At 58.9% G+C, this 23,206-nt stretch overlaps 3 protein-coding genes across 8 annotated transcripts in view; 2 read left to right on the forward strand and 1 right to left on the reverse strand.

Moving 5' to 3' along the window:
- Positions 1-318: 318 nt before the first annotated feature.
- On the reverse strand, positions 319-5,159 carry LOC138061802 (chloride channel protein ClC-Kb-like). 5 transcript variants are annotated; one of them, XM_068915789.1, is made up of 19 exons: positions 4,899-5,138; positions 4,684-4,812; positions 4,311-4,439; positions 4,038-4,177; positions 3,849-3,926; positions 3,695-3,773; positions 3,492-3,617; positions 3,255-3,339; positions 3,039-3,140; positions 2,867-2,951; positions 2,608-2,775; positions 2,434-2,503; positions 2,236-2,346; positions 1,921-2,134; positions 1,682-1,815; positions 1,533-1,603; positions 1,350-1,427; positions 585-671; positions 319-492 (listed from the first exon to the last, which is right to left on the reverse strand). In XM_068915789.1, the coding sequence occupies exons 1-19, from the start codon at positions 5,062-5,064 to the stop codon at positions 454-456; spliced, it is 2,091 nt and encodes a 696-aa protein (XP_068771890.1). In that variant the 5' UTR covers positions 5,065-5,138; the 3' UTR covers positions 319-453. The 5 variants fall into 5 exon arrangements, 4 of the variants coding, with proteins under 4 accessions (XP_068771890.1, XP_068771892.1, XP_068771889.1 ...); XR_011135728.1 differs by having other exon boundaries at positions 322-492; positions 2,232-2,346; positions 4,899-5,135; XM_068915791.1 differs by having other exon boundaries at positions 322-492; positions 5,096-5,159.
- A 113-nt stretch (positions 5,160-5,272) lies between these two features.
- On the forward strand, positions 5,273-8,814 carry HSPB7 (heat shock protein family B (small) member 7). Of its 2 annotated transcripts, XM_068915786.1 has the most exons (5): positions 5,273-5,350; positions 6,202-6,508; positions 7,254-7,401; positions 7,620-7,753; positions 7,906-8,814. In XM_068915786.1, the coding sequence occupies exons 3-5, from the start codon at positions 7,269-7,271 to the stop codon at positions 8,089-8,091; spliced, it is 453 nt and encodes a 150-aa protein (XP_068771887.1). In that variant the 5' UTR covers positions 5,273-5,350; positions 6,202-6,508; positions 7,254-7,268; the 3' UTR covers positions 8,092-8,814. The 2 variants fall into 2 exon arrangements, with proteins under 2 accessions (XP_068771887.1, XP_068771888.1); XM_068915787.1 differs by lacking the exons at positions 5,273-5,350; positions 6,202-6,508 and having other exon boundaries at positions 7,069-7,401.
- Positions 8,815-10,657: 1,843 nt separating this feature from the next.
- The window catches only part of ZBTB17 (zinc finger and BTB domain containing 17), a 15,015-nt gene continuing 2,466 nt past the window's right edge, over positions 10,658-23,206 (forward strand). The window contains 9 exon segments of the mRNA XM_068915854.1: positions 10,658-10,799; positions 19,465-19,671; positions 19,919-20,107; positions 20,272-20,448; positions 20,588-20,740; positions 21,194-21,432; positions 21,524-21,666; positions 22,230-22,530; positions 22,665-22,752. Of these exon segments, the coding sequence (XP_068771955.1) occupies positions 10,793-10,799; positions 19,465-19,671; positions 19,919-20,107; positions 20,272-20,448; positions 20,588-20,740; positions 21,194-21,432; positions 21,524-21,666; positions 22,230-22,530; positions 22,665-22,752 (1,504 nt within the window). The 5' untranslated portion in view covers positions 10,658-10,792.

Genomic DNA, 23,206 nt, shown 5'->3' on the forward strand with positions numbered 1-23,206 from the left:
CCCATGGGGTGAAACTGAGGCACCGGTGCCCGCTGAGACCGGACACTTCGGTGCACGTCCTGGCGGCAGAGGGGAAACGCATCAACGCGGAGGGGCCGGGGATACGGGGCCAGGGAGGGGAGCAGCCACAGCACGTCCTCGCCCAGCCCCGGGTCTAGCGCTGCTTCTCCCGCATCCATCTGTGAGATGAGCATTGCGGGCTCAGCCCCGGCTCGCTGCCGGCAAACGGAGCAGCGCAGCAGCGCCCTTTTGGGCTTCCCGGCTTCACCCTCCCCCTTCCCCATAGCGGCGCGGCGGCGAGGAGGAGGAGGGCAGGCGGAGGAAGGCTCCTTCGAGTCTTTAATGCAAGAGCACACTCTGCCGGAGAGCCGGCCGGGAACGGCTCCATCTGCTTATTATTATTGTTATGGTTTTTTTTCTTTTTCCCCCGTCGTGGCAGCCGGGCGAACGGCGTCACTTGGGGTCGGTGAGCTCCTCGATGGCTCTGCGCAGCTGCAAGAGACAGAGCAGGTGGCCCCGGTGGTGGCCCTGGCGGTGGCCCCACGTGTCCTCCCTGCCCGGGTCCCCGCGCTGCCCGTCCTCACCTCGGCCCGCGTCACTGCTCCCACCAGCTCCCCAAAGCGGGTGACGAAGACATGCTGCAGCTTCAGCAGCTCGAAGAGGTGGTGTGCCTGCCGGGGCACGGGCGGACGGATGGGCGGACAGATGGACAGACAGATGGGTGCATGGACAGACAGACGGACAGGGGAATGGACGCATGGGTGCATGGACAGATGGATGGAGAGGTGCATGGATGGAAGGATGGACAGGTGCATGGACACATGGGTGCATGGACAGATGGATGGAGAGGTGCATGGATGGAAGGATGGACAGGTGCATGGACAGATGGGTGCATGGACAGATGGATGGAGAGGTGCATGGATGGAAGGATGGACAGGTGCATGGACAGATGGGTGCATGGACAGATGGATGGAGAGGTGCATGGATGGAAGGATGGACAGGTGCATGGACAGATGGGTGCATGGACAGATGGATGGAGAGGTGCATGGCAGACAGATGGACAGGTGAGTGGATGGATGGGGGCATGGATGGATGGACAGACAGGTGCATGGACAGATGGGTGCATAGATGGACAGATGCATGGATGGATGAGTGCATGGACAGATGGATGGATGGGTGCATGGATGGATGGATGGACAGATGCACGGATGGATGAGTGCATGGACAGACGGATGGATGGGTGCATGGATGGACAGATGCATGGCCGGATGGGTGCATGGCTGGACGGATGGATGGATGGGACCACATGTCCCATTTCCCCCCTCTCCCCCTTTTGCCGGAGCCGGTACCTGGTGCAGCGAGGTCCAGGGCGAGAGCTGGAGCGTGATGGGCTCAATGGCGCAGTCGTCCCCCACCGTGCCTGCGGGCTGCCAGGGCGTGATGACACCCAGATGACGCTGGGGGAAAAAAACAAACAAACAAAAAAAAACCCACACCCCGGGTTTTGGGCTCTCCCCCCCGGCCCGACTCACCTCGTCGCCGGAGCGCTGCAGGAAGGCCACCAGCTCGGCGCGCCGCACCGTGCCCACCAGCGTGGGCGACGCTGCGGGGCGAAGGCGGAGGTGAGGACGGGTGGCGGGGGGACCCTCCAGGAGCCACCGCTACCGCCGTCGCAGGCTACCTGTGCTCTCCACCACGGGGTACTCGGCATCGCTGGCGGCCGTGACGGCGGCCAGGACCTCGGCGAAGCCGGCCGCCTTGGCCAGGGACAGCACGCGGCGGTTCATGAACGTCTCCGTGAGCACCCGGTAGGAGCTGCGGGGGAAAAAAAAAGCTCAGAAAAGGCCCGAAGCACAAACCCCGCTGAAAACAAACGCAATAAAATAAGACGCCCGTGCCGGCGGCGTCGGGGAGCCTCACGCCGAGTGGCGGCCGCGGATGGGCGGCAGGTAGGGCAGCTGCTTGACGATGACGGTGCCGTCGTAGAAGGAGGGCTGCCACTTCTGGGCCAGGCTGTTGGCCACCAGCACGGCCAGGGTGACGGGCAGCGCGTGGGCCAGGTGGCCCGTGGCCTCGCACACCAGCAGCGCCGTGGAGATGGAGTGGGTGACGCAGCCTGAGAACGCCGCCGCCCCTGCCGCAGAGACCCGGCCGGCTCGTTGCACGGATGCCAGCAACTTTTTTTTTTTTTTTGCAATTTTTTTCTTTTTTTCCCCCCTTCCTTTTCCTACCTACCGGCCAGCGCGTAGCCGCCGGGGATGACGGGGTGAACGCCGCCCTGGGCGCTCAGGCCCCGGGGGAAGAGCGCGGCCACCGTCTCACCCGCCAAGCGGCCCACGGCGGCTCCTGCAAGGAGGTGGTGGCGGCGGGGGGCTGAGCCAGGGGCCACCCGGGCGCCCTGCCGGGCAGCGGGGCCGCCCGCCGTGCGCTCACCATACACGAAGATGGGCATGAAGTAGCCGGCGGGCAGCGGCAAGGTGGTGGCCAGGATCAGCATCCAGAACTGGGCGGACGGGGACGGGGAAGGGACGAGTTAAGGGCGAGCGGGGAGACCCCAGGCACCTCGCCGGGGCGGCCCCCGGGCGCCGTGGCTGGCCAAGGCGCTACCTTCATGAGCAGGAAGAAGGCCAAGGTGCCGAAGAGGGTGACGGAGGGGTGGCACCACTCCTGCCACAGGCGCTGGGGCTCGGCGGCGTCGGGCGGCGAGGCGTTTCGGGCCAGGTCGCCCCAGGTGCGGTTGTCGAAGAGGGAGACGAGGTACTCCTTCATGGTCAGCTGGGACGGACGGACGGACAGGCGGCTGGAGGGACGGAGGGACGGGCCGAGCCCCGCCGCCTTGGCCGGCCGCCGCCATCCCCGGGCTTACCCTGGATGCCATGAACTGCCCCAAGCTGGGCGGGAAGGTGATGGAGGCGAGCAGGAGGACCACCAGCACCGTGTAGACGGGCTTGCTGCGGGGCCAGAGGACGCACGGCTGCGTCTCCTCCGCGCCGCCCAGTCCAGCCCATTCCAGCCCAGTTTGCCCCCCCCGTGCCTACTCCGTGGCCAGCAGCTTGGCCGTGAGCCTGTTCTCCTTGACGTAGCCCAGCAGCCAGCGCTGGCAGAAGAGGTAGGCGCAGCCGATGACCCCACAGACGCCCCTGCCAAAAAGAGAGGCAGGTGAACGGCCCCGAAAACGCACGTCCCTGCCACCCCCCTCCCCGGGGAAAAACAACAAAAACAAGCATTTCCCATGCCCGGCCAGCCCTCCTTACCCCAGGGCGATGAAGAAGAAGGTCTCGGGGAGATCGAAGGGGAAATCGATCTTGAGGTCGGTCTTAAAGAGGGCGACGATGGTGTCTGGCAGGAGGAAGGAGCCCAAGGAGGGGGTCTGGAGGCGTCCGGTGGGATGGGCGCACGGCCGGGGCCGCCGTTCCCACGCTCCTGCAACTGTTCCCGCACCCTCACCACCGCCGTTCCCACGCTCCTCCCGACCCCCCCAGCCCGGTCACCTTGCTCGCTGTTGAAGACAGCGAGGAGGCGAAACATGAAGGCGCCGCAGGTGGCGGCGAAAAAGCCCCTCCAGTAATCCCGCACGGCGAAGTGGGTCGACATCACCTCGATGCTGAAGAGCACCCCTGGCCACCGGCGAGAAAATCCCGTCAGTGCCGTCGCCGCCACCCCGAGCACGGGACGCGGGGCGCTTCGCTCTCACCACTGATGGGCGCCCCGAAAACCGTGGCCACCCCGACAGCCTGGGCCGCCACCAGCATCTCATTCTGCTTGAACTTGTCCTGCGGAGGAGTTGGCAGGTCGGCATAACCCAAATTCAGGCCAGGACAGCGGCGGGGGGGAGCCAGCAGCCTCACCTCGTACTCCTTGGTCACCGACGTCCGCATCTTGCCCAGGTACACCGCGACCATGGCGGAGAGGTGGACGAAGGGACCCTAGGGACGACGGCGCTGAGCGGCCCCCACCAGGGCAGGTCCCCGGAGCGTGGGGCAGGGGCCGGGGCCAGGAGCGAAGCCGGGTTCGCCGCCCGGTGCGCGGCTGCTCACCACTTTGCCCAGGAAAAGGGTGCTGCCGCAGGCCAGGGTGCAGGTGAGCCCCACCACCTTGGCGCCAAAGTTCTTGATGGCCAGGTAGTCCTCCAGCATGACCCCCGTGAGGATGGTCTTGAGCTCGGGGATGCCAGAGCCTGGGGAAAACAGAAAAAAACAACAGATGGGAGGGCTGCAGTGTCCTCTCCCCCCAAGCATCTCCCCACTGTTTTGGGGAGCCATTGCAGCTCCAGCGCCGGTGAAGCAGAAGGTGCCGCGGCCGGCGCTCACCTCCCGAGTGCGGCGTGATGCTTTGCGAGAAGCCGGTGGAGAAGGCTGCCAGGGCCACCGGGTACATGGTCCACGAGAGGTATTTGAGCACTAAATAGTCTCCGACCTCTTGGTAAAGCCAGCGGTGAGCTAGAAGAGACGCGCCGGGAGGGGAAGGGGAAGGAGCCGCGGGGGGGGGGGGGGGGGGGGAGATGTCTCCTTGCCCTGCCATGGAGGTTCTCCAGCATCCCTTTCCCCCACCATCCCACCACCAAACCTGGGGAGACAGCCACATTTTCCCACCAGGATCAAGCCCAGGGTGCCCTGAGGGTGCTGGGACCCTGACGGCACCGGTCCAGTGCCCACCACCCTTCTCCGGGGCGGCCGGCATTACCCTCGTAGAGCCTGGAGACGATGAAGTCCATCATGAAGCTGATCATGGCCATGATGACGCCCAGGACGAAGAGGAAGTACCAGTCCTCGCCGACGCGAAAGAGCTGCCTTTGCACGAGCTCCAGGCACCCTGCAGGACAGGGGGGGTCACTAGCCAGCCAAGGGCACCCCAGGGGCGCCCGCGTCGGCTGCGGCACCCACCAGGCTGGGTCTCACCTCGGAGCCTCCTCCGGGCTTCGGGGCAGGGCCGCCAGCTTTTCTCCGACACCAGCACCCTCTCTGCCACCTCCTCTTCCTCCCACAGCCCCCCTGCGCTGTCACCGTCCGTGGCCTCCATCCCCGGCTTGGCAGGAGCGGAGGGGCAGATATCCGGGTGCCCCATGCTATAAACCCCCGCCTTGGCCGGGACTTGCCTTGCCGGGGCTGCAGCCACCTCCGCTGCCAGGCTCTCTGCTGCGCACCCACCCCAGCCCTGCCCGAGCCGCAAACTCATTAAAAACGACCTTGACGAGTCGGCCTGAGCTGCACGGGCCGGAGCCAGCCGGAGCGTGCAGGGGAGGGTTTTTCCCGTGCCACCGGCCCTCCTCACCTGCGCCGGCCGCGGCGATGGGCTGGCAGCCACCACCCCCATCCTCCGAAGGGGTGCCAGGGACGGAAATCACCATGGGGTGGGTTAGTTATTTATTTATGAGGGATACAGCCCCTTCCTCGCCTCGGCGGCACCGAGACGCTTGGGCGAGCCAGCCCAAAAGCATCCACGGGCAGCCGTCGGGGCGGGAGGCCAGGAAGCGGAGGGGACGGGGCCGCAGCGGGCGAAGGGTGACTCAGGCGCCGGCTGCAATTACTCAGCATCGGGTTTTAAGCTCGCCTGACATCCCTCCTCCCTGCCTTCGGGGCCCGGCTGCCGGCCGGCAGAGGCTGCCCGGGGCAGCGCCTGGCCGGGCCGTGCGCCAGCCCGCCGCGCCGCAGCCTGGCCCGTCGGCCGCATTTTTTGGCAGGGCCACCCGGCAGGTCGGCGGCCCGGGGAATAAAGCCTTACATGGTGTGCTCCCTGCCTGGCTCAGCCGAGCTGCTTGCCTTCCCCGGCCCCCAGCACCACCCGCAACCTCAGCCCCTCGCTCCCAGCCCGCAATCTCAGCCCCTCACTCGGTGTTCCCGCGCCACCTGGACGGGAAACGGCCTCGCGGGATCGAGTCCGGGTGGGCAGGGCGACCAGCGCCGCATCAGGGACCGACAGCTGCGCTTTCCCGGCCGTGCGTGGCTCCCGGGGCCGGGGACGCCGCGACCTTCGCCAGGTGATGAACAGCAGCCCCCGGGGACCTGGCGGCTAGTGGGTTATGGGATTTCTCCCCCCCCTCGCCTTCACCCCACCGACACGAGCGCACAAAGGGTGCTGCCGGCGCCACACGCTTGGACCCGTGCCAGCCCTCCACCCTGTGTCCTCGCAAGGACACCTCCGACTTTTAATAACTCACTTGATGCCTTTTATTTATTTATTTTATTATTGTTGTTGTTGTAGTAAACCTCGCATGACCTTCACGGTTGCTTGACGGGCTGCAAGCAGCAGCCGCGGCTCCGGAGCCTGGCAGCATCCAGGGGCTGCCCAGAGCCTTTCGGCCCCGCCGAGGGCATCGCCCGGGTGGGATGTGCCCTTGGGACCGATCCCACAGGTGTCAGTGGGAGATTTAGCACTGATTCAGCAAGCAGAGGTTTGGCCTGGTGAAAGAGCCAGGCTCTGAGACGGTCCAGTCTGAGACCCTGCCTGTGAAACCTGCTCACCAAACCGTCCCCGATTGCTGCTGCATCCCGGCTGTTGCTGCGTGCAGGTAGTGAAAACCCCTTTTTCCAGGGTTTTTGCAGTGGTTTTAGCACCGCTAAGCCAAAGCAGCCACGCGAACGCCCCACGCACACGTGCCTCCTGCAAGGCGGCCACCTCTGGGCTGCAGCCTCTGGACTTTTTGCCCAGATAAACCTGCCTCCGGGGCAGCCCCAAAACCTCCCCACACTTCCCTGAAACCCAAGCCAGACCAGGAGGGAGAAGCGAGTGTGGGAAATGCTTTGCCAGCCTCTCCGGCAGCCCCTTCCCCATCCCCAGCAAGTCGCATCCCTCAGCTTTTTCCTTTGCCGGCACCTTGCACTCTCTTCCCCATCTTCCTTTTTTTGGGAAGCCGGTCCCCAGGGCCACCGGGAGCTGCATTATCCAGGCGGGCAGGAACGCCAGCAATGGGATCAGATTCCTCCCTTCGCTGCTTGTTTGCAGACGGGATCGGGAGGAGAGGAGGCGGGGGGGGAGAGGAAAATTTCCACACTCTCCGGAGTGATGTAGCAGGACCTAAATTTAGCCTGTTTTACAAGAGGTCTGGAAGGCAGCCGAGAGCCTAACAGGGCTTTATAAGCTCAGCAGCCGCCTCTGAACTCAACGGCTCCGTCTGCAAATCTTGCCCGTTCGCATCTCGGAGCCGTGTTTCCCCTCCGGGCATTGTGAGGCTTTCCGGGGCAGCACCTCTGGGGTTGCACTTGCTGCTTTTGCTTCTCTTTCTCCGCTGTTTTGCTCCCCGCTTTCCCCACAAGCGCTTGCGGCGGTGGATGAACTTGAAGTCCTCCTCGGCTTTCCGCTCAGAGAGCAGCTTCCATCAGAGCCCGTCACCGTCTCCCGCCCGCCCCATGGAGCTTTTCGGGACCTTCGTGCGGCCCCGCACGGAGCCGCTGGGCTTCCCAGGCAAGCGGGGCTCCGCGGAGGCGGCGGGGAGGGGGGGAGCCGGGACGAGAGCGGCGCCGGCCACGTGGGTGCCAGCCTGGGAAAAGGCCCTGGGAAAGGGCGATGCTTCCCGAACCGCGTCCGCCTGTGCCGTGGCATGTAGGGGAGCAGAGGGGGGAGGCGGAAAGACCGGGCTCTCAACCGCCGCGGAGGTCTCGAGCGCCTCTCCTCTCCCGCAGCTCGGCCCGGCAGCGCGGGCAACATCAAGACCTTGGGCAACACCTACCAGTTCACGGTGGACGTCAGTGACTTCGCCCCTGAGGACATCATCGTCACCACCTCCAACAACCAGATTGAGGTGCACGCCGAGAAGGTGAAGGCTCCCCTCCTTCCTTGGCCTCCTCGTGCCGGCCCCGGGGCCACCCCTAAACCAGGACCCTGGGCTGGCTTGTTCCCAGGACGAGGAACGGCAAGTCCCCAGCCCACCGGCATCCGCCTCAAATCTGTTTTCCCTTCCCTTTGCAGCTGGCCGGCGACGGCACCGTCATGAACACCTTCACCCACAAATGCCAGCTGCCCGATGACGTGGACCCCACGTCCGTGTCCTCCTCGCTGGCAGACGACGGCACGCTGACCATCCGGGCCCGGCGGCAGCCCGCCAAACACACCGAGCACGTCCAGCAGACCTTCCGGACTGAGATCAAAATCTGAGCGGCTGGCGTGCGCGGCGGGGGATTTTGGGGAGGGAAACGGGCCGGATCACACCAGAAAGGCTTAATTCCCCCGAGCCGCCCTGGCCTGGCATCGCTCTAGATGTAGACGCAGGAGCACAGCCGTCCCTTGTAGATGATGTTTGGGTAGCGTTTGGGCTAACACGGGTATTTATTTAGCTGCGTGAGCTCAGGGGAGGAGGTCCCAGGACAGGATCGCGCCTCCGCTCCTGGCAGAACCAGCCAGCATCCTAGGCAGGCCGCTCCAGGAGGCACAGCAGCATCCCCTCTCCGACACCTGCAGCTCCCTTCGAGGCACGAACCTCCTCCTTGGGGCAAAACCCGCGGGAAGCGGTGCATATCCACTCAGACGCGGCGCCCGTTCATGGGCAGACATCCTTGGCCGTGGAGAGAAGAGCCCCAGACGCATCCTGCTCTGCGCTAAGCACCGTAGGCTGGAGGGGAGCCCTGGCTCGGGATGCCCCGATTTTTGGGCTCGCGACAGTAGCCAGAGCCTTTGCCAGAGCTTGGGAAGATCTTAGAGGTGGGAGAGCCTGTGAGATTTGCAGCCGCGGTCATGCAAGGAGGGTGCGGGAGCAGTTCAGCCCTGGATATGGGCTGCAGGGAGCCAGGCTGGGGCGCGAAACCTTCCCCGAGCCTCTGCCAGAGCGTGTCTCCGTATATACAGCTTGTACGTGGGGTGGTATAAATTATGGAGAACGTCTCCTCTTTGGGCTCTTGCTTCCCTGCCGCTTCCTGCGCCCCCCGCCCCCACCCTGACCTCGGCCAGGGACTGAGTTTCGAGGATGGAACAGTGAGCGGACGTGGTGCCACGGCCCCTCGGGTGCTACTAGGCAAGGAGCGACTCCTTTCCCTCGCCTCCAGCCTCCTCGAGCTCGCGAGGGTGAATAAACCCCTGTCCAGGCGGGCACGGCCACGTCGCCGCTTCTCCCTCACGCTCGTCCCCTGCTCTGCCTTCCACCTGCAATGCGTTTGGGAAGCCTCAGCCTTTCCAGAGAGCCTCGGGAGAGACCAAACAGGTCCAGATCTGCCCGAGGACCAGCACATCGGCCACCCCGAACGGCCCGAGCAGCCCGGCTCCCCTCGGCGCCTGCTGCCTTTGCTCCAGTTTATTTCCAGCCCGGGTGACTCATTTGTTCCCTGCTGCTCTATTCCTGACCTCTTCCCTCAGCTGCTAAACCTCTGGGCCGTGGGCCCACCTGCAAGGTCACCAAATCCCCTTCTCCTCCACTCACCCACTTGCCCCCGGGGACTTTTTGGGGAGCCCTGGAGGATGGAGGGAGGCCAGGGTGTGAGCCAGCACAGCGGCTCAAATAGACGCACCGGTTCACAGTGGGCTACTGCCCCACAAAGGGGTCGCCAAACGCAGCGGCTTCTCCCTTTCCAGGGCCCAAACGCTCCACCGAAGCGACCCCGAAGGCCGTTTCCCGGCAGCCAAGCGCTTGCATCAGGCCTGGAGGGACGCCAGGGTGAGGCAGGCCGGGCACAGCGGGGCCGCGCGTACAAACAGCAAGGCGCCGGAGCCCTGCCGGGCAAGTGGCTGTTTATAGCTACCACAAGTGCCGTGTTTCCAAAACTCAGACCGGTGCCGAGGGGCAGCCCCTCCCACCGCTTCGAAGGGAGGGCGCTAATTATTTGTGGTTTGTGCTACACATGTACAAACTCAAAGAGTGGGTGCGAGCGGCTCTTCCCTCAGGTTTGTGCTGTTTTATATTTCATCGGTCAGCCCTCCGCCTTGGAAGAGACAGAGGCTGCTGCAGAGGGCAGTCGTGTACGCGCACGGCACCGCCAGTCACTTGTGGGACTCCCTGCCACCGGAGGCTGAAAGAGGAAAAGTTAAAACACTATCAGAGAGCTGTAACAGTGCGGTGGGGAAGCTGGAGCCACTGACAGCAGGAGGCTGGGTGCGTGCTTGCCCCATCCTTGTACGGGATACGGGCATGGATGTAGTTGCTGGGATGTGTCCGCTCTGCCCCAAAACGCCGCCAGCCCCGCCTTGGCCAGGGCACCCACGCCAGCCAGCTCGGCCACGGATTACTGTCTAGTGGTAAAGGGGCTGGCGGGTGGCCCTCACCCACCAGCTCCCGGGGGAAAAAGAAAATTTAAAAAGCCTTCCCCCCCCCCCAAAGCTGTCTGGTTTTGCAACAGGGAGGTTTCTGAGGGAGGGAGAGCACGAAGGCTCGTCTCGGAGCCCGGGCACTGCCCAGGCCGCGCTGCGTGAGGGGCCCTGCCGCCATCGCGACGCCCAGGCCCGCTCGCACGCCTGGAGCGGGGGCAGCCCCGGGGGGGGCGGGGGGGAACAGCCGCCCCCCAGGGACACTTAGCCCAACCAGACGAGCCACCGCGGCCCTCGGGGTGCCGCAGAGCCGCTCGCCCCCTGGCAACCCCGCTGCCCGCCGCCGCCTCGGCCCGGCCGCCGCCTCCACTGTCATGGCGGCCGGGCCGAGGCGGGAAGGGGAGGGGGGAGAAGGAGGGTGCCACCTGACCCGCCCCACCCCGGCGCATGCGCCGCCCCGCCCCGCGCCCCTTTCCCCGGCCGGCGCGCGCATGCGCGGCGCGGCGGCGGTGGGCGGGCGGGGCGACGCCGCTTCCGCCCGGCGCCAAGATGGCGGCGCCCTTTGTCTGCTCCGTGTCACGGTGAGCCCGGCGGGCGGCGATGTGAGGCCCCCGCCGGGCCCGGCATGGCAGGTAGCGGCGGCCGGGGCCGGGCGGCGGCGCTGGGCACCCGGGCGGCGGCGCTGGGCGGGCCGGGAGGGTCTCGGGGGGTTCTAGAGAGCCCTAAGGGGGGGGGTGCATGGGCTGGGGGGGGGAGAGGGGCCGCCCCCCTCCGGGGGCTGGGGATCCCCCCCGGAAAAGTCCCATGTGGGGCACCTCGTGGGGGGGGGGGCTGCCGGGGGTCCCCCCCGTCCCCCAGCCCCCCTTCAGGGCATGTGTCACCCCCCCCAGGCTTGTCACACCCCCCCCGGCCTTGTCCCCCTCCCCGGGCCGCTGTCAGGCCCCGCGGGGGCAGCGGGCTCCGCTCGTCGCCTCCGGCTGTGACAGGAGCGCTTTACCCGGCTGCCAAGGGCATCGCCAGCCACAGAGCTGAGCAGGCTCCAAACGTCTGATCCCGAGGAGGGATTTGGTTTTTTTGTTTCTTTTCCCCTCCTGCTCCAGCCTCCGTGCGATCCTTCTCGACGCAGCGGCGCTCTGCTTCGCGCCCCTCGGCGCGTGCCGCTTTGGAGAGCCGGGGGAGCGGGGGTGACGCGCGCGGAGCGGACGCTTATTTAATTCGGTTTGGATGTTGGAAACTTCCCGCCTGTGCTGAAACCGTCTCCAGTTAGGAGAGAGCTGGGCGGCAGCGCAAAGGTTGCTTTTTGCAGGGAGAAGACCGACGAAGTTGTGGTGGTTCAGCGCCACGTAACAGAGGTGCTGCAGAAACGGACATTTTTCTTGTGGCAGGATTCAAGAGCAAAGTTTGTTCACGTGTAGTTTCGGTGCTAGTGTAGTATTCAAGCAAAACGTTTCTGTAACTTTGTGGCAGTCTCCCTGGTGCTCTGCGTAAACCTTCAGTCCCATGAAGCCGACCTGGGAGCTTTGCTTTGCTTTGCTTGGCTCTGCCCTCTGGCAGCTTACAAGATCAAAAGCGTTTTCCTCTGATACCAGTTGCCAACAAGTTTCTGAAGATGTTTCGGATGAGTTGTTCTTATTTGTTCCCCTGCAAGAATCACTGGGCATCCACAGGGGCGGGAGCTCGGCAAATCCGGCTCTGTGTGTGACAGAGCTTTACTGTGGTTGTCAAAAAGGTGACCTCGTCCGTGATGGCATGAGAATGCCCCAAATAGACTGCTGTCCCTTCCTATTAGGGGTGAAGGGAGCCCCAACTCTATTTTCTAAAGCGGTAGCCTGAGGTGATGGAGATGTTTTGGTTTTGCGTGCCGGGGAGTGGGAACTAAAATCTTTACCCTAATTTTGACAGATCCCCATGCCTGCTAGTCCTGACTCTTCTGTTTCTCTTTTGCTTCTTCCTGGCCCCAAAAGTGCTCCTGTTTATGCAGCTCAGAGCCACACATGCCTGCCGGAGGGCCACGAGGGAGCGCCAGGACCTGTCAGCAAGAGATGATAGGGACTCTCCAGGGTTTCCACCGCTTTACAGGGGTGGTTTGGGCATGCTGCTAGGTCCTGGCACAGCCCGGTGACGCCTCAGCAGCCCTGTTTGGCTCACTGCCTCCTGCAGCCGAGGACTCGGATTACCTGCCGGCAGCCTTGTCCGTTCAGCCCCGCTGTAGCTCATGCGATGCAGTCCTGTCTCAGGGACTGCGGTGCCACAGATCGGTGCGATCTGCGATGTCTCTTCCAGGGATGTATCAATGTCCCTAAAAGCTAAAGAGAGGGAGAGAGAGCCCCTGGGCTATCACTTAGAGCTGGCAGGGGTCGGGAGCATCCGTGCTCGTCTCTCTCTCCCCCGTGTCTCTCCTTTAGTTCATTTTCCCTAAGCTTCTTTCTGGCCTGCCATGGTTTCTGATTTTTCAGAAAACTGCTTTCACTCTGCAGCAGAGCATGAGCTTGCCTTCTAGTTTCACCACAGACTTCAGAGTCCTTCTCTGTTTCAGTCACCCTTCTCTACTGGGTCCGGGGACTTTTTTTTTTATACATGGAAATGGTTGTTAAAAAGTCCTAGACATCGCAAGAGGCAGCTCAGTTTAAACTCCTCCTTGTTCAGTAATCAGTAAGAATCCTGAAACGCATATTATGTTAGGATGCAGGGGTGGGATATGGACTAATACTGAAACAGTGATAAGGCAATAGTATACGTTAGTGGCACGCCTGTACGTTCAGTGCTCTGCATCAGTTCTCCCATCTTTACTGAAAATATTGCAGAATCAGGCGATGAGTTACTGGAAACAGGGGTAGGCTGCTCTTCGCAGAGACTGAAAAGATTAGGGCTGCTTTGTTTCTTGAGCTGACACACGAGAAGGGAGATGACAGGAGGCAGAAAATAAATCACCTATTCCTCTTTATCTGTTCAGTGTAAGAGTGGACAGGAGGCTGGTGACAGCATTAAAAGGCATACTTAAACCACTATTTTTTTTTTTTGAATGTAGGTTTTTGTTCCTTTTCTTTAATAGAAATCATTTGGATGAGAAGTAGCAGAGCTGATACAGTGATGATGGCCTAAGGATAGAGCGAAGCAAGGTTTCTATAGGGAGGTTAATATCTTTAAGGGGACCAGCTGCTGTAGCTGGAAAAGCAAGGGAGCTTATAGACTCACAGACCCTTTACTGAGTCAATGAGTAAGAACAGTCTCATTGCTAACTTCTAGGCTGTAAAAGAATTAATGTGAGAAGGATTTGAAACCTGCTGCTTGGAGGGATGAGCCCTCCCGTTGCTCAGGAGGATGTGCAGTCAAAGCATCCTTTTGCTCCCTTTGGCCTTCCCCCTTTGGCTCATGTCCCCCCTCCCAAATTGAGTCCCTGTAAAAGCAAATGCAGCACCCTCAGAGAGCAATAGCTCGTGTGACAAGCTAGCCGGCACCCTAACTGCTGTATTTATCGCTGTGAGCGCGTGCCACAAATGTGGGTGTTCTAGTACCAAAGCTTTCCATCACTGTGATTGATCCATTATTAAAAGACTTGACAGCCCTGTCAGAAAGAGACTGAAAGGGTAAACAGTACTGAAGTGCTTCTGACAAGGCGAGATCGGAGGGCGTCTGATTCTGGGTTCTCTGCGTCAGACCTCGGGGTCTGGCATTGGAGTTGACTTGCCTTTTAGCCCCGATAGCACTGTGATGGGCACTATAAAATGCGAAGAAGGATGGGAAAGCAGCAAGAAAGCACCACGCTTCTTGCCTGACGTCAGGAGAGTGAGTATGCGTTTCGAGATGAAACTTTTTGTCGAATTTCTCCCAGGGTGGCTATGTAGAGTCTGATTTTTAACGCTGGGAAGGTGGAGGGCAAATTCAAAGAGTAGTGACCTTCTCTTTTGCAGTCTCTGTTCTCAGGATATTTCCACTCCTCACCGCACAGCAGAGGGGTGAGACTGGGTACTGCTCCTATCTTAGCTGTGTTTTTCAGACAAGGAACTGAGCAAGGGGGGCTCAGACAGACATCCTCAGATATTGCTGCTGCAGCACCGTTACCTGAAATAGCTGATAAAGATGGGTTTACGCTAACGTGAAATACTTTAGTTAGCAGTTTGGTGTATCAGCAGTTCCCATTCGATCCGGGTAAGAAACGGACCGCAGCACCGGGGCTGCCAACTGCCCCTGCTCGAGTGATGGGGATACTGGGCTGGCATTTCAGATGCACCGTGTTTTTTGGCAGTCGTTACCTTTCTGTTGCACGTAGCATCAGAGTTTGTCTGCTGGGTTTTTTTGAGGTTACTCTCCAAATCAGTACAGCTTAATAGGGTGATTGTTTTACAGAAAGGACAGTCTTCTGGGGAAAACTTCCCTCCAACACTCTGATAGGCAGTTTGGACCGAAGCAGAGCTGAGACCTGTGATCTTCTTTCCCTTCTGCATCCTATAAGTGGGGGAGACGACTCATTTGACCTCCTTCTGCCTCCGTTTCCTCATCTACAAATAAAAGGCTACTTATCTATCTCTCCTGAAGCCTGAGGGATGTTATTAGGCCATCTTGTTCAGTTCAACAGAGCTCCATCCTTTCTGATCCCGAGGTGTGGGTATTTTAAGGCGTGCTCTTCTGTGTGGTTGGGGTCAGAGCGGTTAGCATGCGAAGGCAGTCTCCTCATCTACTGGGGGACAGTGGATGGGGTGGATGCTAAGCTGTAGCTTAAAAGCGATACGCAGGCCGTCCCAGCCTTTGCCTGACACGTTCGTGTACCCTGCTGAAGCTGTATGCGGCGTACAGCAGAAACCGTACAAAGGATGTAGTTTTTATGGAGGTGGATGGGGGGAGTTGCATCCTTAGGACTTTGTCTTGCGTGCTTCCTTTACAAAGCTCAGGCACCTTACCAACACGAGTCCAATCAGAGCAATAAAAATCATAATTCAGATGCAAAGTGCCTCCTACAAATTACCTAAAATAGCCTTTTAGTGCAGCAGACCATCATGATTTCTCTGGTCCTGCTGTGCAGCACTTTGCAAGCATGGAAGGCAGCGTTGTTTATCCCAGTGGAAAGATGCTCTTCCCCCCTCCCCCACCCCCAGTGGTACAGGGGTGGTTTGGGCATGCTTGATACAAATATTGATTTTTTTTTTTTTTCTGGTTCTCGAGAGATGCAATTTGGGGCAGGCTGCGGGTGTTCAGTTAAAGAGCATCTAGGTGTTAGAGAGGTTGGGGGGGAAGGTCTGGGTGGCAAGTTGACAAACAACATCTTTTTGAAGGTATTTGGATGAAAATGTTAGGAGTCGCCTGCAGGGGCAGGCCAGAGCACTTGGGAGTACTTGGGAGGCAACGAGCCCCCTGCGGAGGGGCAGTTATTCCCTAACCATCAGCTTTCTGTGCACGTGCATAACTTTCTGTGCACATGTATGTTGTTGCATCAGAAACCTCAGGAGATCCCTGGAAGTGGCAGTGCTTCGGGATCTGCCTTGCTTTAGCAGTTGGGGGAGAGAAAATCCAGGGGTTTGGGAAGTCAATGTGCAGCTGTGGAAATGTTGCTGAAGGGCAAAAAAGTGACAGTCGAGCGACACAACAGAAAATGAAGGGCCTTTCCCAGCCTGCCAGGTCCCTGGGCCAAGGCTGTCTGAGATGGGATGCCTTGAGAGATGGGAAGAAACTAGCCCTGTGGTGGATCTGCATGGGATTTCTTGATTTTAATAAAAAAAGGAATATCATGTTTTCTAACCCCAGCCCTGTGACGTCACTGCTACTGGTGGAAATTTCCAGCCTTTGTAACGAGAACACCAGACCAATGGGGATTGGCAGAAAATTTTGGCTCTATAGTAACAGAAGGCCAAAGTGCACAAAGCTAATTATTTGCAACCTCGAGACAGAAACGATCGCGTTTGCTAGGCGTTGAAGAAGACACAAAGTGAGCTCTGCCCATTCCGGACCTGAACGTTCAACCTTGTGGAAGAAAAAGTGGTTAAGTGGTTTGCTTTTTTTTTTTTTTTTTTTTCCCCAAAGAATTTAAACAGCTTCAGCTGCAAAGAGAGATTTCGAAAAACAGCAGAGATGGTCACAGACATTTGTGGCTCTCAGGAAAACACAGGGCTCACAGGCACTCGGTGTCTGCAGCTTTTGTACTTGCCAGCACGCTATTTCGAATAGACTAGAAGAGCCAGTTGCCGGTTTTCCAGGAGAGGCTGTTGTAAAATATCCTGTCTCTCCAATAGCATCCGAAACATCCTGGGCTGTCCTGCATCTCCCGAACAAGCTTTAGTGAGCAGGCCTGAAGGTGCCGAGTCTGCGGATAAATTCTGGGAAGTGTGAGCCTCCATTCACAAAGCTGCAAGGCTCTGCCCAGGCCAGCAAGGTCTTGCTCATGTTTGTACTGTAGTGCAGTGAGGTTATTTCTCAGCGTTTTGGTGGTCATGAGCTTCCAGCTCAGTAGTGAGGCTCTCCTGGTAGGTTCGAAATAAGATCTCTCATACAGACAGAAAACGGTGAGATGCTGTAGAGCCAGTCAAGCTCGTACAACACACACTTTCATCTCTGGACTCATCCGTTGCTTTGTAGAGCCCTGCTTTTATCCACTTGCAGCAGCTGATCGCAACTGCTTTTGTGCAGGGCTTTTGCTTGGTTCAGAGGAAGGTTGGCTCACATTGGTGGCGTTTCTTCTGTGTCTTTCCTAGCCGTTAGCTTTCATTCTCTAGCTGAGACCTTGGTGTGGGTTTTTTTTTGAGCTCTGGCTTAACCACCTAACACCTGATTCCAGCAAGGGGGTGAGAAGCTGCTCCTTCAGCTGCTTTGGCCAGAGGAAGAGCGCTTTCGCTGAGCGCCTTGCTACGACCCTCTGCAGACGGGAGGAGGCTCCCTCCGCCTGCGCCCCAAGCCGGCCAGGCTGGCGCTCGTGAGCCCTGTGATTCTGCGAGCTCCGTCCTGTGCTCCAGCAGAGCCGAAGGGAAACAAGCTGGCAGCTGCCTGGAAAAGACCATCTGGGTGAACTGGGCTGTCCTGTCTTGAGCTGAGTACATGATCCTCCGTGTTTCTGCTAGGGACATTGGAACGAGGTCAAAATCAGAGGATACCTGTCAGCTGGCATCCCTGCGCAATCCCTCTACGCACGGCTGCTATTAGGGCTTGTTAAGCGACACATGTCGCATGGCTGTCGTCGGCCCCCCACACCTTGGGTCGGATAGCTCCCCAGAGAGCCCTCGCTGGGGCTCCTTGAGACTGCCAAGTTTCGCTGGTGTTTCTCGACTGGTTTTGCAGATCCAAACCTGCCGCCCTGAGCAAAGACGGCGGCGGTGTCTTCCCTGACGTAGCCTGCCTGAGATTTCCCAGGCCGTTTTTAAGACGCTGGCCTTGCCCCAAAAGCAGGCTGAAAGCGAGGGCGAACCTGTCGCCGTGCTTGCTCAAGGTAAGCTTGCTGCAGGACGGGGTCCTGCCCCAATTCCTCTCACCTACTTACCACTGCTGCAAGGGTTTATGTCGAAAATCCTGCCTTCTCTGCCCTTTTGCACAAAGGCAAAGCCCTTTTGCGGCAGGGTTGGGTTTTTCTCGCGCCTGTGTCTCTTCCTTCTGCCTTCTCCTCATCTCCAGCTGCAAAGCTGGTATTTATTCCCAGTTCAATTAGCCAAGCGACCTTGTGCTCTCGGATGGCAAATGAGCCTGTGCATGGATGCCTTCTGGAGAGCAGGTGTCTCTCGCCTGCAAATGTCCTTCCTTGGGGAGAGAAATCCAGAGCGTGAGTCACAGACTGTCTTTTCAAAGGCTCGCTTTGGCCTTTTAAGGTCTTGAGCTTGATAAAAGGTGGAAATCGTAAGGATTTGGGTGTTGGACGCACGGAAATACCCACCACGAGCCTGTCCTGAAGTTTCTGCATCCCTCGGCCGCTCTTACACCGACGGAGCCCCCCTTCTTCGCTGCAAGTGCCTCCCGAGGTGGTTTCAGGCAGGTGCCTTGGATGTATCGCAAAACTGGCTGCTCTCTCTCCCGCCTTGGAGCCTCTCAGGGCGCAGAGTGGCTTGTCGAGGAGAGATGAGCGCTGCTTTTGACTCAGGGAAGAAGGTTTTTCGTTTGGGGCATCAGATCCGCTCTCTTCTGAGATTCGCCTCCGCGGGGATGTTTAAAGATCAAACCCAGGGAGAAAACTGAACACGTGGCAGTAGATCAAACCTCTCTCTCCCAACTGCCCGTGCCCCTCAGGCTTTGCAGGCAAGGATCTGATTTAAAAACGGGGTTTTGCAGCATTTGCGGGAGGGTCCTGGGAGCAGGCTTGCAGCAGCACTCAGTGAAAGTCAAGCTGTGCTTTGAGCAGGGAGAACTCCCTGCACACGCAAAGCACTCGGGGGGGGGGGGGGAGGGGGGATCAATCCCTTGGTATCATGACGCAAGCGCCTAAAATTAGCAGGAGCCTGACAGTTTTGATGAATGTTTTCCACACGGTCTCTCTGGCCACGCTGCTCCCCAGCCATCAGCGAGAGTAATGACAATGGCTGCTCGCCGAAGCAGCGAAGGAGGTGATTGCATTAACATTTGCAGAGCAGACCGCTCCGGAGGCGAGAGGCCCTTAGGAGTCCCTGGGAGGCTTTCCTCTGCAGAGCTGGGGCCGGAATGCATTTCAAATGGTGTTAAGGTAGCAAAAAACAAATTGACGGCTCCCATCGACTCTCCAGCCCTGCACTATTGCTGCTGCTGTAATCGGAGAGGTTTGCAGGGTTGTATTTAGTTGGGGAGGAAAGTGGAGATAGGTGTTTAGCAAGCACTGGCAGAGCTGCAATCCGCTCTTTGGAGCGTGCTTTTTAGTGAAGAGGGCAATCGGACCCTAAGGGACATCCAAGGCTGCCCAAATCTTTGCATAGCCTTGGACTACAACTGCTCAGCTTGCTGCGGTTTTATGCTCCAATTTGAGTGTTGCTCTTTGGACGAGGGACAGAAATTATGGTGGCCTATGTGTTAAAGTGAAGTGTTGCTGGACAGTTTGGCCTTTAGCAGCTCAATCAGAGCAGTAGGGAACAGCCCAGCACTTTAACATGGTTCCCTTAATCTGCCTTTAAAATCCCTTTGGGACTCCTAAGGGTCCTCCCTTCGTTTACAGGCCTCGACCAAAGAAACTGGATGTCTTTGGAAAGAGAATAGGACAAAATAACTGAGTAGCCGTTATGCCAAGCCAGATCTAAAGCCAATCTGGTGGCTCCCTCGATCTGTCTGACCTTCTGCTGTCTTCTGTTTTTTGGTGCTTTGGTCTAGAGGCACCGAAGCTGCCCCGATGTTATGCTTACCAATTTTCTTTTCTCCCTGCAGCCATGGATTTCCCCCAGCACAGCAAGCAAGTCCTGGAGCAGCTGAACCAACAGCGGCAGCTGGGCTTGCTGTGCGACTGCACCTTCGTGGTGGATGGCATCAACTTCAAGGCCCACAAAGCCGTGCTGGCGGCCTGCAGCGAGTATTTCAGGATGCTCTTTGTCGACCAGAAGGACGTGGTGCACCTTGATATCAGCAACGCGGCAGGTAGGCAGAAGAGCAACTGCGGCAGAGCTTGAACTCTCCTGTTCCATTACCAGATTGTCCGACATCCCTCTCCTGTGCCAGATTGAGCCGGCAGTGAGCAAAAAGTCACGATTTGGTGCTGTGCAGAGAGAAAAGCGGGGGGAGGCCTGTTATTTAGTGTGCGTTGAGCTTCTGAAAATTGCACAGCCGTGTCGATGGTATGGCCGAGGGCTTCTCGATCTCTTGGCCTGTGTGGTGTCTCTTGCAGGCTTTGGCCAGGTCCTGGAGTTCATGTACACGGCCAAGCTGAGCCTGAACCCTGACAATGTGGAAGACGTGCTCGCCGTGGCCGGCTTCCTCCAGATGCAGGAAATAGTCAGCGCTTGCAACGCGTTGAAGTCTCTCGCGGTGCCGGCAGAAAGTGCCACGGAGAGCCAGGAGGCCCCTGCGGAGATCAGTATGTAGCTTGTGCATGGCCACGTGTCTGCCTCGGGCCAGGGATCTGATTCTCCTCATCCAACAGGCCACAGGGAAGGCCCGTGGCTCAAAATTGCCCTGTTGGACAGCATGTCTGGGCAGCAAAAGGTGGAGTGGTTTGCTGCTATGCCTCTTCCCTTGCAGGGACTGAGCAGGTAGCTGTCGAAGACAAAACAGCAGCGGCAGAAGGACCGGGTGACTGTGACAAAGCAAAGCAAGTCCCTGCTGACCGGGAAGGGAAGGAAGAGACACCTGTGGCCACAACAGCAGAGCCCGAGGAGCAGACAGAGCAGCTGGAGAGCAAAGAGATTGCTGCAGAAGGTCAGCAAGCAGGAGAAGACGCACAAAAATCCCGCCATTGTCCCCCCATGCACCTGTCCTGCTCGCTGGCTCTGTCCGCAGAGCCAAGCATCTGCAGTGCTTTATCCCTGAATGCGCTCAGGCCCTCTGTTGTTCTTAGGTGCAGATGATGTCGTCCAGGAGGGCCCTCCTGCCGAATTTCGCAGCCACCAGCCGTCAGCAGAGAGCGTGATCAGCAGCAGCAGCAGCAGCAGCAGCCCGGCAGCAAAGGGCAATGTCTCTCAGGGCACTGAGCAAGGCGCAGAGACGGGAGGTGCGTTTGTGCATGACCGCACTGGTCTTTCTGTTTGCTTGCTGGGAGGGGGAAGGGGCTGTAGCAAAGCTGGGCAATGGATGAACACTTAATTTTATTAGTGAAATATTATTTGCTGTGAAAACACGGCCTCCCGTGAGTCGGGGAGCCCATAAGAGCAGCTTCCCGTGGCGCAGAGCTAGGAGAGATGGGCAGACACTGCTCTGTCGTGGAAGAGCTCCAGGCTTTGGACTGTAGGGCTAATAAAGTGCAGCAAAACCAAACTGACCCTGAGCAGAGGTCTCAGCACGTTTACTACACCTGTATCATACAATGCAGGAACCCTGAAAACAGTAGAGCAAATACAATTCCCATCACCTTAAACCTGGGCTTAGAATTAGGAAATACAGGTGGATTTTGTGGCTCTGATGCTGCCTCTGACTTCTAGCATCTCCGTTTTCTAAATGCCTGCAGAAATTGAGCTGGAAGGGAAGGAGGAAGACGGGGAGACGACAGCGGAGGAAGAGGAGGAAGCTAAAATCCCTGAGGAAGAGCAGCCCAGGTTAGAAAACGGCGAAAATGCTGAGGATAATGAATCGGGGAGCACAGACTCTGGGCAGGAGAATTTGGGCGAAACCCGGCTGCTGCGTTCAGGTACTTACAGCGACCGGACCGAGTCAAAAGCCTACGGCTCCGTCACGCACAAGTGCGAGGTGAGGCCGGCCGCAGCTTCGAGCAGGGGTGCCAGGGGGGGCACGAGGCGTTCCTGGATGCATCTGTGCCCATGGCTCGCTCTGTCTCTAGGACTGTGGGAAGGAATTCACACACACTGGGAACTTTAAGCGGCACATCCGCATTCACACCGGAGAGAAGCCCTTTTCCTGCAGGGAGTGTAACAAAGCCTTCTCTGACCCAGCTGCATGCAAAGCCCACGAAAAGACGCACAGGTATGGCATGCCGGGGACCAAAAGGAGCAGCCGGGCTGAGCTGGATTGACAAGGGGTTGTGACAATGACAGTAGCTGCCTGAGGGCTTAATGATTTGAGCAAGAGGTCAGTAAATGGTGAACTCTTGGATTGATCTGAGTGGGTTGGCAAGATGCTCTTCTCTACATATAGTGAGCTCTCCTTTAGCGTTAGGCCTTAGAGACTTGGGGCAGCTAATTTGGATAGCCCCAGCTGCAGAAAGACTCCATCAGGGTCTAAAAAATGTGTGGCCTTTGCTGCAAGGGGGCAAACCCTTGTGAAATACATCATGTGCTGGGGGGGGGGGGGGGGGGGGAGAGAGGTGATGGCACTGTTCCTACTCTTTCTGCTCTCATGTTCATCTGTGTCCTTTTTTTTTTACATTGTGGCACTTCAAGACATGCCATAGGGTCCAAAAAGGTCTGCCTGGGGCCAGTGGTAGAGCTGGAACTGGGATGGTGAAGGGTCAGCGGGTTCCCACCCAGACCCCATGGACCCTCAGGGAAGAGCGTCCCCCTCGTTTGACCGCCCTGTCTCGTCTGCAGCCCGCTGAAGCCCTACGGCTGCGAGGAGTGCGGGAAGAGTTACCGCCTCATCAGTCTGCTGAACCTCCACAAGAAGCGGCACACGGGGGAGGCCAAGTACCGCTGCGACGACTGCGGCAAGCTCTTCACCACCTCCGGCAATCTCAAGCGGCACCAGCTGGTGCACAGCGGCGAGAAGCCATACCAGTGCGACTACTGTGGGCGCTCCTTCTCTGACCCCACCTCCAAAATGCGGCACCTAGAGACCCACGACACTGACAAGGAGCACAAGTGTCCCCACTGCGACAAGAAGTTCAACCAGGTGAGCTGAGAGGGGCAGAGAGCCAGATCCATCGCAGTTTGCTGCGCCCCGGGCGGGCTTCCCTCTCCCCTGGCCTCTCCAGAGGGAGATGGGGACAGCGGGAAACTCTCTTGCATCCCTGTATTTGCCTCCAGGTGGGGAACTTAAAGGCGCACTTGAAGATTCACATCGCGGACGGGCCACTGAAGTGTCGGGAGTGCGGCAAACAGTTCACCACTTCAGGTAGCACGGGGTTGGTAGGTGGTTAGGTCCGAGCGCCGGAGATGTGGCTGTCCCCAGGGGATACAGGCTGCGCCATGCGCAGCAGGGATCGCGCGTTGTCTTGAACAGGAGGAAGGATTTGGGCCACACCAGAGGAGGGCATAAACCTTCAGCCAAACCTGCACACGGCAAGCGCGGCGTGAACTTCTCCCCCTTTTTTCCAGTTGGTTTAAAAACCTCTGTGGGGCCAGGCTGGCGTCCTGCAATGGAATCGCTCCCCAAGGGAGCTCCTGAAAGGAGCTGTTGATATTGCTTTAGGGGATGGAGATGTTTCCTCCTGTCTCCCCAAGCTGCTGCAAAGCTGGAGGAAGAGACTTGGTCTTAAAAAGCTCACGCAAGCTCCGCTGTGGGTTGACACTGCAGCAGCAAGGTCTCTCCCTCGCCCCAAAGATCAGACACTTGTTTTGGCGTTCCC

Source organism: Struthio camelus, chromosome 21 (genome assembly GCF_040807025.1).
Source record: "Struthio camelus isolate bStrCam1 chromosome 21, bStrCam1.hap1, whole genome shotgun sequence".
In the NCBI taxonomy this organism is placed as follows: domain Eukaryota; kingdom Metazoa; phylum Chordata; class Aves; order Struthioniformes; family Struthionidae; genus Struthio; species Struthio camelus.